We start from the raw sequence: 19,689 nt of genomic DNA, 5'->3' as shown, positions 1-19,689 counted from the left end.
GATTTAATGTGATGGGAGTCCTATAAAAGTTTTAAAACGTAAGTAGGCATACATCAGGTAGATATTATTTAAGTTCATGGTAAATAGTATCAGAGTTTAACTTAATTATTATATAATGTTGAGCATTTCTGGTTCTAATTAATTATATACATAACGTCACAGCTGAATCTGCCTTGTCATCCCGATCAAGAAAACACAAATCTCGGATCATACAGGCCTCAGAAACTTACTTCGGTCAAGCGTATATTTCCAGTCCTTGTCATATATTTCAGGTCCATATATATACTTACGTAGGACCAAGAAGCCTACTTCGGTTAAAAAGTGCCTACTTCAGATCGTTTAAATTCACTTACTATGTCACATTTCAGCTTGCAATATTTCCTCGATCAAATTTTAGATAAGTTCCATTATCTAGTTCTCGGAAATCTATTTTGGTCAAAATCGTGTTGACATAGTTGAGTTTGCCTTCTCCTGATGAAGAAAATACACACATACGTAGGACTGAAAAGCCTATTACGACCTAGGGGGAAATCCCAGCTACTTACTATGTACTTTCGGTATAAGAGGGAAATCCTTATTAAGGTTTTGCAACATTCCAAAATAATCGTTATTAAAGTATTGTGTTACATGTTACACTTGTTTTTTTGGACTGTAGTCAGGGAAAGAATGAATCGTTGAGGCATGTTGGTATTCATTTCTCTGTTTTTCCATAAGCCATTATTTTTTAGGATTTCTTACAAATGAATAACGGGTTCAAAGCAAACGGATCTTTTACTCAACATTGGAAAAACTCAGACAGTATTAATTTCCTAATTATAGCAATAGCTCTAGGCGTAATATCCCCTTCATTGATACAACTTTTAATATAACACAAACTACAACTTACTTACGATTTTACATTGATGGGAGTTTCACTTGGAGACAGCATGTTTATTTGCTATTGAATAAGCTCAATGGGAAGGGGCCGAACTTAAAGCTGTGGAAGAATGGGATATCCCTTAAGATAGCTTAGGTTGTCACAACCTACTTCCGAAACGGCAGAAAGTGTTTTACAAAGGACATTCTGGGCCTTCTAGTTGGTAGAACTCAGGTTTGTTTGTTGAAGTCCTGAACTGATTTGTAAAATACAAAGTTGTTCATATGGTGAACTCTATCGACTTCATCTCGGCAGAAAGATTAAAGAGAGGGACTGAAGGTAGAAAACCTCTTTAAATATATGTTAATCACGCTTACAAGCATACGACTAACAAGCTCTACAAGTTTCTGTGAGAAACAACATGGGGAGGAGGGGTAATAGCTCTTCAGGTCCCAAAGCCCTTAAAGACTCAAGGGGGGATTAGGTGATGAACTTAAACCCTTCATCTACACCCACCACACAAGATGTGGATGTCTTGTCCCCGTCCCCATACACACAGTCATCCAATGTATTTGTAGATGGTACTTCCACACTTCCCCCAAAAACAACCACTGGAAGAGGGTGCCTAAGCATTTAAAGTAATGGTGCTCTTCACAATCCATTACCCTCCGCTCCATCCTTTCATCACCACCAAGGTCTTCGCACGTTCTACCAGTTGAGGCGGAGGGGAAGTGTGTATGGTCAAATCCTGTTTGTTTTAGAACCAAGGTCTTGCATGAGAGTAAACATAGTTCCAAGACTGATTTAAATGCGGTCATTCCGTGAAGCCATTGAGGTAGATTTCAAACATTAATAAGTGGCTGTTCGGGGTACAGAGCGTTTTGAACAAAAGGTTGCCCACAGAAATAACAAGTGGACAGGTGATCATGGTGAAAACAGAAATAAAATGTGCTATGGTGGAACAGAAAATTCAATACTATGATGATAATAGTAGAAGGCTCTAACAGAGTCAAAAGACTGGGTCAAAGGACTGAATATAAAGCTGCCTTGACTGAATACAATAAGGAGTTCCGTGAGTCCAAGCACAGGAGATGGATATTTCTGCAGCAGGATAGAAGCGAGTACTGCAGAAGGTCCTTCAAAGGGACCATACCAATCCTATTGGTCTCTTGTGGAAGGTTGTAGAGTGGTGAGTCCATTTGCAGGTGAGGAGCATACCAGAGCAACAAGAATAGCAAGTGGCAGCACTCTTTTTGAGAAGGGAGGATAGATCTTGTACATAGATGGATCAAGGAGAGTTGAAGGGGTGGGTCTGAATGTCAAAGGACCAAACTTCTAGCCTCTAAGGCCCTGGCTTCTTTCCTATCTTTCAAGCAGAAATGCTTGCAATACATTTGTGTACTTGGATCACAACTTGTATAGAAAAGGGTGCTAAGATCTACTATCAGACCGTCACGCTGCACTGAGATCACTCCGCAGCTGTACTTTTGTGTCCAAATTGGTCTGGGACTGTCTATTATTAATCAAAACCCAGGCTAACAGTAACAAAATTACTCTGACGTAGTTACCACAGCATGAGGGGAATATGGGAAATGAAATGGGTGGTTGTGGAGACTTCTCTCCACTGGAAAAGCCACTCAAATTTGCGAAGCGATTGAACAGATTAGGTGGAGATACTTGAATAGGGTACTTCTAAAATCTGCTGAGCTGGTACTAATAGCTCCTAGTTTATCAAGAGCCTGGATATATATATATATATATATATATAAAAACATTCTTTCTGAAATTAAAAAAAGCTATATACGCTTCAAAAAGACGTGAAAGTCATTGACACCTTATATCTTTCTTTTCCAGATCAGGAGCGTTTCACAAATCTTTTCCAACCTAGTGAATACATGATGACTTGCCTTGCTAATCTACGAAAACAATAAACCTAGAAAAAGAAATCAGGCTTTTATTATCAATCCAATTTAATGTGAGGTGAGAATCACTAAATATTAATGAATTTTTATCACTTGTAGTAACTTACTGACCCTTAATCTTTAATCTCTTGAAGGTACAAGGAATGCCTCTTAATCAATTTAACATTTCTACTACTATCAAAACTACTCAGGTAACATATATCTTTAATGTTATTTTGAACATTCATTCAAACATCACTCCTTGATGTCACCTTGAAAAACCTGGTATACAAATGCTTGGATGCTCATACAGCCTTATGCCATAATTTACACCACTCATTTTTGTCACTTTTTTCTACAGCAGTGTAGTATAACTATATCTTTCTGACATCCTACGTTAGTAGTTTTGTGAACACATTCTGTTACAATCATACTCGTCCAACATTTATTGGCCAACAAATCATCACAATGTGGCTCTGCATTACGTTTTAGAAAGACAACCTAGATTTGGATAGAGGGGTGAAATAGATATACTCTGTCATACTCTCCTTATAGATATAACAGTAACACATATATACTATTACTTCTATTCTTTATTTAATAGTTAATAACTAACATTGATAGTCAAAAAAGTACTAAAGAAACAAAGGTAACTAAAAAGTCCAAACATTATACATATTGAACATTTTTAAAGGTACTAAAAAGTTTAAATCATTATATGTTAAATGATTGCCCAATATAAAGTAACCAAATCACAAATTTTTCATATTTAATTTTGACTAAAATTTGATGCTTTCTTGATATTGTTGTCTAAAGGGCATGCCAATATGTCTGAAGAAGACATTGAAACACAAAATGAAGCTAAGTTTGTAGATTTACATAACTATGAACTGCGAAACATAAATTTCTATAACATATAGTTTTTGTTAATTTTAAATAACACCATAACATTCAAAACAATTCTATATTTCAATGTATTACATATTTGGTAATTAAAGAATATTAGAATTACAAGTATTTTATTTTATGTTGATAAATACAAATACTTTCTAAAAGAGATACCAAGAATGTGAACGCTGTTAAGAAAAAATAACAACAAAAATACTACAATAGTAATTGTACAAAGCACAATAACAAATAGCACTGATCTACCTGCGAATAAGGTGAGGTGTTATTTGTTGACCCGATGTAGTCTAGTGACCCAGGACTGTCCATCTGTAAAACATTAGTGATTAGGATTACCAAAGTAGAGAAATCACTATTAGGACACAACTAACTACTAATGAGCAAATACGCTACCAAATTTTGAAATTTTCACAGTGAATAGTTACTATCTGCATTGAATAATTAGTACAATAGCAAGGCACCAAAGATCTCTTACTCACCTTCAAAGTGAGTTTTATTTTTGAGAGGAGTGTTTAAACTAGGAGTCAGCCAAAGGATTTGAACAACATGAAGTATAAATGAAAATAGCAGGCCGTAGATAACCAGCACTTGTTTTATCAGTAAAATCATCAGCATTATACCAGGGAAACATACCATAAGCACCTAGTTGGATCCATCCTGTCTATATGGTAATATATACAGGTATACGGTATATGGTAATAGTACTCCATGAAACTCTCCATCAATAAATACCCTTTTGCCCAAATTAACAGCATAGCTCTCAGTACTTTGTGCACTTTACACTATACTTAAAATCAACATCTTTCAACAGTAAAAATAAACTGCTGTAACTTCTAAACATAAAAAACGTCAAAGTGTCATTCTCCAAACGACAGAATTCGGAATTTTTACAACAGAAAACTAAAATTTATACACATGGTCTTTTCTATTATACAACCACATTTAAACCAATTTTCCATACAAACACAATGATATGAAAGTATATTCTGATACTTCACTGGAGGTGACTATCTCAGGGATGGTTTTCTAATAACAATACCTATGGCGGTTATAACAATAACAATAATGATGGTTTCCATTCATTGCCATAAGCAGAGCATCACCAAAGGTGTTAGGAAGCCCATGCCAATGGCCAGAGGCATTTCTGTTAAACGATCGCATTTTTTCTATTACATGACTGCATTGTTTGAACAGTTTTCTAATAGAGCAGTTCTGACAATAACATTCTATAATTCCATACCATGTTTGTATAGAACATTGTTTAAGAAATGGAGTTGTATGACATGAAAGACCCTTTACATAAAGTAAAAGAGAATAATACAGCGCCCTAATAAATAATGATCTAACAAACCATTCACATTGACCTTTGATGCAATTCAATAAACCTTTTTAAGCTGTATTGGTTTGCATGGAATTTTAATAAATGGTACTTTAATTTGTTAATTAAATTGTAATATTAACACTATTTTAAAATGTGTTTTATTAATGAATGTACTGCACCAACTTCCATTAATATTTGAAAGTCAACAGAACATAGGTTTAAAGAAATATTTGTAAATATATAGGATGCTTAGCCATTTTCAGATGTTTCAACATAACCACCAACCGCATTACTGTCGATCTTTAGCTGTTTTTTCTCTATATTCATAGAGAACATCAGGGCAATTGTTACATATAAAAATGACACTTTCCACTAACACAGAAAACTTGCTCGAACATGCAAATAAAAATGTCAGTACCAACAACATTATTAAAATAATGTTGGTGCTCAATGAAAAGGACTAATTGTACATTTACCAATGATAAGAATGAAACCATTTGTTTTAATTCATTAAAAGCAACTTTATACATCTGAATATATTACAATACCTAGGAAACATTAAGATTGAAGCATATTAAACAGTGGTTGCCAATCAATGCTTTGAGATTAAAGGTTTGATTTAAAGTTATTTTCAAAAAATAACAAAGATATTGATTCATAAAATACGTTACAGGCCATTGCTAAATGGCTGTTTTGCAGATGCATTGGTTGAAATGTTAGTTAATAGCTAATGGACATAACTTAAAATATATTCCATTAACCCTTTGAATTCCGCAGCGTCACTAACTTCGACAGTACAAAAAGTGCGTAAAGTGCCGGCTTCGCTAATTTCAACGTTTCGTATTTCAATAATTTTGTATGTAGTAAAATGTTATTTCGGCCAACTAACCGGATAGCTGTATTCGATAGGTTCCAAAATATCGATAGATATGAGTTCTACGTTGTTTTCTTTACTCTTTGATCTGTGAAACATTATGCTTTTTGCGATTATTTTGTCTTCCAGTCATATTACATACCACACGTGTATCGTGTTGCGTAACGGCCGTTTTTGTTGTTTAAGTGCCAGTAACCAAGAATTTAAGTAAATACAAACTTAGTAAAAATAGTTATTTATACAGTGTTTTACCATATTTGTTTTATAAAAGTAATGTAGTGATTTGAGTTGTGTCCAAGTGAAAAAAATTATTTTTCAGTGTAAATCTAATAGGGTTATTTTGGGTTTTACTAAGTTGCAGACACATATGCATAAGAATGTAAGTAACTTATTACTCTACATTTACTAATCATATTGATTTGTATTATTTTGGATGTTTTGTTTTCTGTATTGTGAAAACTACACCATTACTATGTCATTTCTAAACTTTGATAAATGAAGTTTAATTTATAAAATGTTGGTACCGGGCAGCATTTTGTTTACAAATATGATGCTTTATTGTTTTTTACTGTAGAATCATATATTATACATGAATTTTATTTAGAATTTCACAGAATTTCTCATGGTAAAAAATCTCAAAAATCCATGAAAATAATTGTATGCTATTCTTAATTTTATTTCTAACAATTTATTTTAAAAAATCATGACAATCAAATGATTAGCTTTTTTGCAATCATGTTTTTTGTAAATGCTTGTAATTTGAAGTAAAATGTTACCTTCGGTTGAGCTAACTTACGTCATGTTTTTTTTTTTGTCAGTAAAAGAATGTTATAATATACAAAATTTGTTCAGATTTTCATGGTCTTTTTGGTAAAAAACTGAAATTTGTAGAAAGAAAATTTTGTTTGTAGTGATATGTCACACATTCTTAATTTAATTAGAAAAAACAACAAAATTATGAAAATCTGTTGGATAGCTAATTTACAACAGCTTTGTTTTCCAAAAGCTTGCAAATATTAAAAAAATTAACCCGGCACTTTATGCATATGACTTGGGAAAATGCCAGTGGCACAAAAAGGGTTAAACTCCTAAGAAATAAACTGATACAACAGAGTATCAAAGGACAGAAAAGACGTCACATGATAAAATGTCATATTATTGTATTCAGATTGTTTACAAATTTGTTCATACTGTGATTTTTTCATTGCCATTATGGTTACCCATAATACTAATGTAAAAATCTTTGAATTTTATTTTTACCTTTAATTTTGACATTTTTATTTTACCATATATTTCTGCAAAATCAACAGAGTTCTTCCTTGGAGACAAAGCAAGTCCCAAGTTTCAAGTCTCTGGGATCTTTCTATCAAGAGTTATTGTACAGACAGACAGGAGATAGACAGACAACAACCCAATATTAAGAAGGCCGTGTTAGGTTCTTAATAAATATAGTTCAAGAAAAAATATTGTATACGATGTTTAAAATTATCCTGGTGACTTTACACTTAGTCACTTTTACTTGGAATATTTGTTAAAAAAACAAGAATCAATTAATATATTAAACCAATTCACTTTATTTGCAATCTTATATTGTATAAAAATGTAAAATTACATAAAGTTCGGTAAAAAAACAATAAATACTATAATGAGACTGTTAGCGATTTACGAATAATACTAGTTTCGTACTAACCTTTATTAATCCTGTAGCTTGATTAATAAGTTATCACTTGACATCTTGACATACATTTTAATTCTAATATCAATGTTTTGATAGTATTTACACTATTTAAAAATGGTATAAGGTTTAGTTGTTTAGTTTATTCTTAACACTTGTGGTAGATAAGCACAATTGGTGATAAACTTCTTTACACTTCCCAAATACACTTCTTAACCTTTTCCCATCACATCCTTGAGCATTTCCTTCTTGAACAAACCAAACTCGGCAACAACATCATTGAGTAACTATATTTTAAATTATCTGCAATCAGGAGTCATTGAACAGGACATCTTTTGAAAAAAGCCTTGATGAACTATGTTTTATTTTATCTGAAAAAGTTATAGATTTTTTTCATGTATTTCCTATGGGGATCTGTAAATAAAGTTTATAGCTTGAATTTTATTCAATACATGAAAGTTTGATAAATTTTAGGTCCTACTGGTTCACTACAATGTGTTGACACATATAATTAAAACCATTAACCCATTGCGGATCGTATTGTTTTGGCGCGCTGGCACCAGCGGGCGCGAATTAATTCACGGTCAGCAGCCGCACGAACAGCAATGGTGTGACACATCGTATCGCTCGCTATTGTATACTAGAAAATTCAGCTGTGAAAGTATTCGTTCAGATGGAACATGGGCCTGCTGGGGTTTCCGTGATGTAGGAACGATAACACGCGAGCAAGGTTACGGCGTGGCAGGGATGATGTCTGAATCATAGTCTAAATAAAGCAGATCGGGCGAATCGATTGCAACATCCGGGCCATTGTCTAGACTAAACCCACCAACATGTACGTCTGCGTCGTTTAGTTGTGTTACTAACCTCAAAAGTATTATAATAACAACTGAGGAAAACACCCAATCAGAAGCGCTAAAAAGCAGAGAGTAAACTCATATGAATGATTTTTCAACTTCGACATACAACTGCGATCTGTAGGATATTTATAAAACTTTTGAAAATTCTAAACATAGACCGTTGTTAAACACTCTTAGTAGACAAGTGAAGACGATCGCCCGATCTATCAGACATTAACAGAACTATTTGGAGGGAAATTTAAAAGCAGATCGCTTTTGCGACCTCAGCTCGTCACCGTGCCGTTAGGCCCAGCCGCTGCGTGACGAGCTCAGCTCGTCAGTGATCCGCAATGGGTTAAGGATGCTGGATCCTCCTTTGGTCCTTGGGTGTTAAATGATGTGAAGATCCTAAATACAATTAGCAATCAGTGATTTGCTTATGAGCTTTGTAGTTGATACAGTACATCTTTAACGATTAAGGTATAGTTACAAGTTATAACAAATTGCAGCCCAAGGATTTTGAGTAAAATAATAAACTAATGTATTACTAAACCAAGTAAGTGACTGTGATTAAGATGCTTTGTATAGAAACCTCCAAAAAGATCATTAAAGGACTGAGCAGAATAAATTCTCAATAACTGCACTTTGATGAAACCACAGCACACTTTTCATACCGCAATAAGCACATAGCATGCAGAAAAGAATTCATGCAATTCCAAGCCAAAAAGGGATAGTTTGGTGAAGAATTAGAAAAATGTATGTTTCTAAACATTAAAAGTACACAATAAATATGTATTAATTTACCTTTTGATATGAAATAAGTTGAACAGAAATAACTATTTGATTACTAACAAAGCCATAAAAAATAAGATTTTTATATCCTAAATTGTTACTGTTGAATGAAGATATATTTCACCAAATTCACTTAAAACATTCAGGTTCATGTACATATGCCTTTAGTATCTCAATTACATTTCTCTAAGCACTGTACTATCTCTCCACAACATCTGAATTCGGAAAATTGGTTGAGAAAATAATTACTAGGAAAATAAATGTTTATTAAACTATGTAAATGTACACTAACCGACCTGTTAAAATTATAACTCAGTTTGTTAGATCTTAGGCTTGACATTTTGTCACAACAAGCTAGTGACTGTAGAGCCAATACACTACCCATTCTGGCTAATTTATATAATGCCTCATTACAAATCTCGAAATTCCATTGTATGATAATCTTGATAGTGGGGTTTTTCATTTAGGGCAAGAGGATGATGAAATCTCTTACCCTTTGGTCTCAAATAGGATGGGGATATGGGCCGTCTCCTCTTAAGATCCTAAGTTATATTTACCATGAGAAGGGATAATGGTACTTCCTCATGGTTAGGCTTGGAGTAACCTTTACAACTAAGGGATCCCAACCACTCCAACAGTCATTCTCCATAGTAAACTCGACCTACTGATCACCCTACATGTGGTCAGTGATGTGCTGCTCTTAGACATCCATTTAGTTTCCCAGGTGTGACACACTGGATTTAGATGTACCCAGTAGAGATTCTACTGAAAAGTATAAACCAGCCAGACGTACTCCTCCAGGGGTCATAGTCAATATGCTGTGACCTAATAAGTATTCCCAGAACAGTGTTCTGAATTGATACAAGTTATTCAGCTAGTTCAACTAGTAACTGATAAATTGACACAGGACAGCAAAAAGCACACTTCTGGATTTCAAAAGTTATCATTTGACTGTCTAGATGACACTGCAATAGTGACAAAAACCTTATATTGCTGGAATTAACATGTAGTCACAATCAGACAACAAACAAAATTAAATATGCACAACCTGATAAACTAAGGCGTACCACCACAAAATTCTATCCTCAGATCTGTTCTCAACATCATTCTGATAAACGACTCACGTAAATTCCTTCGAGATTTCCGTGAGATAGATATGTTCACCATTACACAGCTTTAATTGTTCTAAACAAAAGTAAAGAACAGTTAGAAGTAAATTCTTATATAATATAAAATACAGCAAGACTCTGAACGTATAATGTATAATATGAAGTTATATTTACACAACGGCAAGAAAGCACCACGCTATTCTATTAGAAGTCAATACCACTGTAAGTCATTTAAATTACCTTGGCGTAACAGTGGATTACAACCTAAAAATATACCATATCAACTGACGGTAAAAACTGAACTTTAAGTTACGTGTGATCAGACAAATATAACAAATAAAGCAATCGTCAAGTATAAAAGAGAGCATATTCATACTTTTTGAAACACATCTCAGGTACTGGCTGCTCGTCTGGGGAACAAGTGCCACAAATGTTTCAGGGGTTTGGTGGTACAAAAAATAAATAAAACCAGTAAAAGCCTTAAGAGATACCTGGAGAGAGGCTATTAAAGTTTGGTACATACTGGACACAATCTTTCATGATATTGTCATAGTATAGTACATGACAATCATACAAAATAAAACAAATACCCAGAGATTATTTAACAAATATATAAAACTTTACACTGTAAAAACACGTCTTAAGGTTTCACAAAGTTTATGTAACAAGTACAATATTCCAGTTATTTTGATTACCTACGTTCACTGATAAGTATGTTTGCTATTGCGTCTGTTCTATAACCTCATATTGCTTTTTCTTCTTTACCACTATGAGCGTTAATCTGTATTTATAATTATTAAATAAATTATTTTTCAATATATTTTTTTTAGTAAACAACATTATTTAAACATCTTATTTCCCTAAGAAAATTATTTTTGAATTAATGGGACTCATTCTCTCACGCATAGGTGCTATGCACCTATGTGGGGAAATATTTCCACAATAATTAGAGCAGTCTATATATATAAGTATTTAATTTTTTTTTGCAATTTTATGTTTTGGTGTTAATTACTTCCACAATAATTAGAGCAGTCTATATATATAAGTATTTAATTTTTTTTTGCAATTTTATGTTTTGGTGTTAATTACTAAAGTAATTTTATATTATAAATGTATAATTGTGCTCCTATGATTTATAAACTTTTGTACCATAATGGAAATAAAGATGTTTTTGATTGATTGATTGATATAGACGTTCTCCAAAGTAATTGAGAAAGTAGTATTGTCCCGGTTCACGAACCATCTCTCTGAGCATGATATAATCACCAAGCATCAGCATGGCTTTATAAAAGGACGGTCTACAACCTCTGCTGTGATTAGCCTAGTGGAGTTTGTAATCGATAAGTTGGAGTTGGGCAACACAATTAGTTCCATCCTTCTAGATTTCAGCAAAGCATTCGATTGCCTTGACCATACTCAGCTGTTGAAGAAGTTAGAAGGCATTGGTATCAGAGATGTTGCAGGAAGATGGTTTGAGAGTTATCTGTCAGACAGACATCAGGTGGTTGAACTAACACACACACAGAGAAGAGATGTACTCAATCAGTGAGATCCAAACCGCTTCCAGTTTTAAGAGGTGTACCACAGGGATCTGTCCTGGGGCCAGTTCTTTTTATTTTATTTACAAATGACCTCCCCATTCATTTGGAAGAATGCACAACAACCATAATGTATGCAGATGATACAGTTCTCCTCCTCAGTGATAGCACACCTCAAACCCTGGAAGTCTCAGCTCACATTGCTACAGAGATGGCTGTTCAGTGCTGTTATAACAACAATCTCATTGTGAATGAGACTAATTCCAAGCAGCTAGTCATGGGACGGAAGAAAGATGAGGTGGGATTGCTGCCAAACATCGAAGCTGTGGATTAAGCCAGATACCTAGGTGTTACAATTGTCAATGGTCTAAAATGGACCACACATGTTGACAACCTCTTTAAGAAGCTGAAGAAGCTGGCTTTGGGAATCTATGTAGTCAAGAGGATTAAGGCCATTAGTGATAAACAAACTGCAATTATGGCTTACTATGCAGTCTTTGACTCTCATTTTAGATATTGTCCTCCAGTTTGGGGGTATTCCAGTATAATAAATCTACAAAGACCTCTTATTCTACAAAAAAAGTGCATCCGAATTCTTGCAGGTTTACAGCCCAGAGATACTTGTCGATAAGCTTTCATTGAGCTTAATATATTAACACTAGTTTCTCTGTACATACTACAAATAATAATGTATGCAAACAATAACAACTTGACAAGGGGAAGAGACCTGCACACATACAACACCCGCTGGACTGCAAATTTCACTTTACCAGCACATAGAACCACATTGTATTCGGAGAAGCCATCATACATGGGTGCCAAGCTCTTCAAAATCCTACCCGAATTCATCAAGCCAAAAGAAGAGAGCAATGCCATCAAGAGGGAGCTGAGAAGATGGTTACTGAACCACCCCTTTTATACAATTGACGAATTCTTAAACTGGAGAACCCAGTGGAAATTTGAAGCTTAAAAACCACATTTGAAAGATTGACTCACACTAAATAATTAAATTTAAACCATACTCACTATGTATTTTGTAAAATGTTGACGCTATTGTAATTCTTGAAGAATGTACAAATAAAGGTTATTGTCTATTGTCTCTTAAAGCAAGGTTAGAGAACATCCATTTTAAACGTTAAGTGCTACATGCACTTGAGTCTTGAACAATACCAACTAGTGTTCCGAGAAGCATTTTCTTAGTATATGTATATATACAGAATATGGACATCTTGTTATATAATCTTATAAGTGAGTATGGACTTTATAATTTATAAAAAACTTGAGATTAAAATGGGAGTGTATTGTTTCAAAAAAGGCTGTTTTTAACTTCTGTTATAGAGTATTTTTAGACCCAGCGGTTTGATATAAAAATATTGTTTGCAATTTTTAAATATCAATACTATTAATTTTCATTAATAATGATATTTTGTAATTTAATGGAGATATTATGCTCAGTATGTTATGAGTGTTGATAAATAAACAAGGCACTATGTCTATAACACAAAGTGCTTGATTATTATAAATTGTCCTGTTCAGAAATACAGTAGCGCCTTGATTATCAACTTCGGATCTTGACACCCTAGGTTATTCGACTATGTCTATTTGCGCTTCTAGTCGAGAAGCACGTCAGCGCTATCAGATGTTAGTTTGTTTTTTTGTCACAAAAAGCAGAAGTTTCTTTGTCAGGAGCCATAGCCATTTTATTGATTAGTTGAGAGATGTCTCTGCTGACCTGTTCATTTTAAGTGAGTGTAATTTTCATTTTAAAAATTACAATAGTGGAAGTAAATGTCACTTTGTAAGTGTAATAATGGTAACAAGTGTCATAAAGACAACAAATACAAATAGAAAACGTATTTTGTGTGTAATAGTACAGAAACTATGTGTTTTACAAGACTGGAAAAAGGTGATTCAATTGCTAAATTACATCTGAAATGGGTGTTGGTGTAACAACCATTAAAGACTGGAAAAAAGTGAAAAGATCTCAAAGCTTATGCAATAAAAGTAGAAAATGAACACGTTATAAAGACCATAACTGAACTGTTACTTACTGAAGATGTGTGGGTATGGTTTTGCCAAGAAAGACGTAAAGGCACTCCACTGTCAGGGCTCATTTTAAAAGATAATCCAGTTGCATAAAAAATTGGGCGGTGAAGAAACTAAGTTTACAGCAAGTGAGGGTTAGCTTTGGCAATAGAAAAATCGCCACGACGTTACATAAAACTTTCAGCCAATGATGATGCTACTTAACAGTTTTTTGAAGTTTTAAAAATGTATGTGAGAAAATAAGCGGTTGATTGTTTTTGAGAATAAAGTTCTCCGAAAAATATTTGGACCAATATGTGATGAAGGGGTGTGGCGAATAAGAAAAAATAGAGAATTACGCAATGTATACCAAGATCCTGATATTGTGGCTTTGGTGAAGGCAAAGAGAATTAGCTGGCTAGGACATGTACATCGGAGACAGGAGGGCACAAGGTTAAAAGAGGTCTACCAGGCGGTACCGGCAGGAAGGCGCCCTTTGGGTAGGCCAAAGATAAGGTGCGATCAAGTGGTCGAAGATGTGACCCGGTGTGGAGGGTCTGTGGATCTGGCGGAAGACGGGGGGCGTGGAAGAGGCTCATAGACGAGGCAAAGAATCGACTGAGATTTGTTACGCCCCGGCAGTAAGTAAGTAAGTAAGTAAGTATGTAAGAAAATAAACTTGTACCAGATCAACTCTAACATATATGTCATGTCTCAACTATAAAATGCAACCAAAAAACCTCTTGTTTCATTGAATGTCTCAATGTCTTGGGAACAAACGTAGTGAAAGACTGACTGATCTTTGATGAATTTTTGTACAGAAATTATGGAAATCTGTAAACATTTGACATTGTATTGTTTTACGTTAATATGACACACTTTCTAAACTTGATGTTTATGAAATAAAGATTCTGATTATCTGATATTTTTAGTGTTCCAGACAACCTCTGGCCCCGTAAGTAATGGATAATCGAGGCACTACTGTATTTTTAAACAATACCAATATAATCAACCAGTCATTTTAGAAAGCACACACAATCACACGAAAAAACAAAACAAAATTCACACACACTCAAAAGCAAAAAACTCTCAAACTAGTGGAAATACCAGGTTTGTTTATTTGATTCTGTTTCATCAGAATAACATTTTTTTTCGTGTTTGAGTATGTAGTTGACAATACTAAATTATCTTATTTCAAAATTGTATTGTCAGTTGAAAGCCAGTTTTGAAAAAAAGTAATTTAAAAACTGAAAAGCGAACAAGAATACAGCTCACTTGATCTTTAACACACAACCTTCTGCAACTGGAAAATATTGATGATACCAGTGCCTGACGACTTCTCGGAAAATCAAGCTGGCAAAGACTCATCAGTTCATCTGGCTGGACAAGAACATTTCTAATGTAGACAACATTTTTTAAATACTCAACACACAAATTTAATTAGGTGCATAGACACCATTAGGAAATATATTGAGTCGTTAAGAGGATTTGGTCAAAACTTCTTATTAAAATCACTTATTTCATATACATATGAAGTGCCAAACATGTCACAATTGAAAGGTTTGTTTTTTCTCCTGGCTTGTGCAAAATTATCTTTAAAGTGGTCGTGCTCATTTGTTGAAACAAGTACTGTTTGAATTGTAATGAAATTGCTCAGATAGTTTGTGTCCAATAAATATTTTATACTATACTGGTGTTTTTTACTAAGTTTTCAACAGAGGCCAATTTATTATTAAAGAAAACAACACAATTATTTAATTTTTATTTCCTTTTTATCTATTCAAACCTATTTGCCGAATTTGATTTCTTTAGCTTAACTAGTTTTAGAGATAATATTTTTATAAAAAATACAAAATGGCGGCTAGCGGCTAAAAAAGACATTTCTCAACCTATGTTTATATGACATTATTTGTTTGAAATGATGAGTACTATCAGTCACAGAAGTTTGTGACATCCTTTTTATAACACTCTGTATATGAAATAAGTGATTTCATACATACATACATATGTGTGATTTTTAAGTTAATTAAAAAATGTAAACAAAAAAGAATAATTCAATTAGATAAAGCATGACTATGAAAGATATGTTATAAATATTGTATTTTAAAGTGAATGAATACACAAAAAATATATTTTTTAAACATATCTTTAAAGTACATACATATTTTATAAATTATTACTATGATATAAAAATTTAATTATGAATATATCTGGTAAATGCTATCAAGGTTAGTGCCACATCAATGGTAGCGTTGCACAAGTATTTATTTTTAAACCGATTAGGTTGAATATTTGGATGTAGGATTATTATAGGTCAGGTTAAAATTGTATAAAACTGACTAAATAAAAAGTAAACAGTGATAAATGAGATGAAAAACTAAGAAAAAAAGACTAAAAGAAAGCAAGGAGAAAGTTAGGAAATATGAACACATACATTTTACTTTTCAATTGCAGCAGTTGTTCAACATAACGTTCTTTTAACTTTTCCTTAAGATATTTGTAGATCCTTCAATAAACTAATAGAAACTCTTATTTTAGGGATAAGTTTGTAGTTTATAGCTCATTAACTTTGCCACCACAATGTCCATTTTAAATGTAACATTATTAGCTAAACTGATCATAAACTATTTCTATAGACACCATTAAAAATCAAAATGCTTTTGAAATAAATTTATATAACACGTCTTGAGTTTTGAGTTTCAAGCATAAGTAAGTCAAGAAGAAGGGCCTTAGGCAAAAACACTGATCTACACAAATTGGAGTGGAAAAGATATCAAAAGACACAAGCACATGAATACATTCAGACTAAACCACCAAGATTTTATAAGAAAATAAAATTGAATCCATGCATAAATTAAATATATGATGTCTACAAGTGTTCACAATAAATAAAAAAAAAAAAAATAATAAATGTACAAAAATGCAGGATATAGAGAAGTGAACTTTGTAACTGTGGATGTAAGGAGGAAAGAGTACCTGTAAATGAGCGGTCCAGGAGGGGCTAGCTTCGACTAGGGTGTGAACGAGTTGGCACCAATCCTGGTGTAGCAGCAACACAACACGCAATAGCACACAGACACACGATAGCACACACAACTCAAGCACAGAGCACAGAGGCAAGCCTAGACCACACACAACTGTGTCACAGTGGCCTAACCCTAGATTATCTAAACTAAACTTTACCATGTTCAACCTCAAATTTTGTTTGGAAATGACAAAAACAATGAAGTAGTAAGTTCATATAAACAAACTGTTATCTTTAAATGTATGTAATCCACAAATTCTTCTATAACATGCTTTCAACTTATACACTTATCTTAATAATTTACAAATCAGCTCAGTTAATTCACTCCTTTTGCATGAATCTTTAATTCCTCAAAAAGGCAATTCTCACAATTACAATTGCGCTAACTAGAGAACGAGATCCCAAGTTTTACTCAATACAAATACTCAAAGAATAAAATATATAACTTATTTAAAATCAGAAACAAGCCACTGGTAAGAACACAATATTGAACAGTGTACAGGGATATTCAAATAATTTAACTAATGGATTGTTCATTGAATTTCATTGAACAGCGAGCAATTAATTAAGTTACTCAGCTGACTAATGACAAGGTTTAAATAATAACATCAGTTATCTGTTAAAAACAACAGATTCAAAAAAGAATCTGGGACATAAGGATTAAAGAGACAAGTTCTACAATATATACTTTTTACGTTTTACAATTTCCTCATAACACGAAAGTCTGTTTTCTTTTGAAAAAAAAAAAAAATATGTTAAATTTTTAGGGAGTTGATAACTGCATTGTGATGAAAAACTAAAAACGAGTGAAAAATATCATCATCTTTATGCACAACTAAAAAAAAGGGAAAATAAAATAATCTATGAAAAAATCATTTTTTTAAATCAATTCTGTTCCTAAATTTGATAAATTTGCTGTGTTGACAATGTTTTCTAAAGACTGAATATTTTATTACTAATGTAAATTTTTCTCAGAAAGTAACATACCTAAAGACCTAAAATTGTTGCTGTAGCTTTATATTATAAAATGAATTCTGATAAGAAAAATCATGTAATTGAATCCAGCAATAAGCACATGTTAGCAACATATATTTTTGTTACATGACCTTTAAAAATAATTTTTTGCCCAAACAATTTTATCTGACCATGATTATGGTTATCAGGGTTATTTGATATGCATGAAATGTTCAGAACAACTTCATATTACTACAGGGAGTACAATGATCCAGCAAGACTCATCTAAATAAGCATTTTAACAGTCTAAGAATCAATAAATAAAAGTGTCCGGTTTCCAATACCTATTTAGGTGAGACTTGCTTGTCGTTACCAGTCTTAAGACTTTTTACAAGTAGACTTTGTTGCAGGTATAACTTCACAATAAGCAAAAATTAAACAATACACGGTGTTTTCTTTAACAACACTTATCTATATATCAATAGTACATAGATATGATGTAATGTGTATATTCACTCTGATGATAATGTCCAATGTTTTCAGCTCACAACAACCAAAAGTCAAGAGTGTTTCAGGTCTTTCTGCCTCTGATATGATCCAGTTATGCTAAAAGATAACTGAGGCTCCCTCACAACAATGTTTGCCTGTTTTCCTAAATATGTGTTGTTGACACTCTTGTATGAATTAATGCGCAACCCGGATGTATCTCGTATGTATTCAACATGTCAATAACGATTTTTGTAAAATCACTTTACTCAATGAAAAGAGCATTTATTTTGACAGTGATTGAAGGACGAGATATTGTAACATAACATACTGTGATTTCATCCACTTGGATGCTTTACAACAATCAATTGTACAAGGGTTGTCCAGAAAGTAACAATGTTTAGGACTAGCTCATTAGTGAATGATGCTAGAACCGATATCTTAGTAAAAACATTACAGTATGCATCGAGCCGTGGTAGCAGGCAGCCTGCATATCTCCTACTTTTCTCACTGTAACTAGTAAAAATGTGCAATGCAACTGAAAATCCCGCCACTTCTGAAGTGCGTTCAGAGATTATGTTTTTGTTGGCAAAAAAAAAAAAAAAAACAAACTACAAACCGGTTGAAATCAATCGTGAACTTGCTGATGTTTATGGGAGTTAAACAGTTGTGTATTGCTTTTAGAAATGGCCACATTGTTCACGATGGACCACATGGTCAGTCTAGGGTGGTTAATGAAGACTTGTCGACAAAAATCAATGAAACAACTCATGAAAATCGCTGTTTAACGAAGTTTCATTCATAAAATTGTCGTGAAGCTTAGCCTCCACAATGTGTACCAAAAAATCCTTCCAGATAAACCCCCCTCAAAACAAAGGCTTCCTGCATTGTATTAGTTAGAAGTTATAGAAGATATTTTAGTTCATTGCTGAAATAGAGATGTAATGATGTTAGAATAAGTATAATAATGAACCAGAGCTGAAAAATATTAAGGTCGGGCTAAGATTTTGTTACACACTAAAAAAGGTTGAGGATGTTTGATATTTTTGTCACAAAATTAATTTATGTATATAGGTTCTAGAATTACTTAGAAAGTGGAATCTCTACTGGATTCTCAACTGTTACACGAGCTAATTAAAATTACAAGCTAAATTATATGGCAGAAATAATCAAGATCCTTCTGAGTTAGAGAAAGAGACAAAGTGCAAACCGTTATCTGCAGTACAATTATATATAAGCCTATAAATACTAATACAATCATAAATGTATTAACCCAATGTTTTGGTTTCTCATTTATTATCACTCATTTTAACCTCACTTCTCATTTCATGTTTCAAGTTTATTCATTAGCCATGTGCTATTTTTAACGTTTGTAGAAAGTTTACAAT

At 33.2% G+C, this 19,689-nt stretch overlaps 1 protein-coding gene across 5 annotated transcripts in view; it reads right to left on the bottom strand.

Annotated features, from left to right (window-relative positions):
* LOC124355489 (CREB-regulated transcription coactivator 1) overlaps positions 1 to 19,689 on the bottom strand; it is a 66,371-nt gene that overhangs the window by 4,234 nt on the left and 42,448 nt on the right. For all 5 annotated transcript variants that reach the window (XM_046806641.1, XM_046806640.1, XM_046806642.1 and 2 more), the window contains one exon: positions 3,910 to 3,972. In XM_046806641.1, coding sequence (XP_046662597.1) covers positions 3,910 to 3,972 — 63 coding nt within the window. The remainder of the gene's footprint in view (positions 1 to 3,909; positions 3,973 to 19,689) is intronic.

This window comes from Homalodisca vitripennis, chromosome 2 (assembly GCF_021130785.1).
Source record: "Homalodisca vitripennis isolate AUS2020 chromosome 2, UT_GWSS_2.1, whole genome shotgun sequence".
NCBI classification, from domain to species: Eukaryota; Metazoa; Arthropoda; class Insecta; order Hemiptera; family Cicadellidae; genus Homalodisca; species Homalodisca vitripennis.
This window is presented reverse-complemented; position numbering and strand designations above follow the sequence as displayed.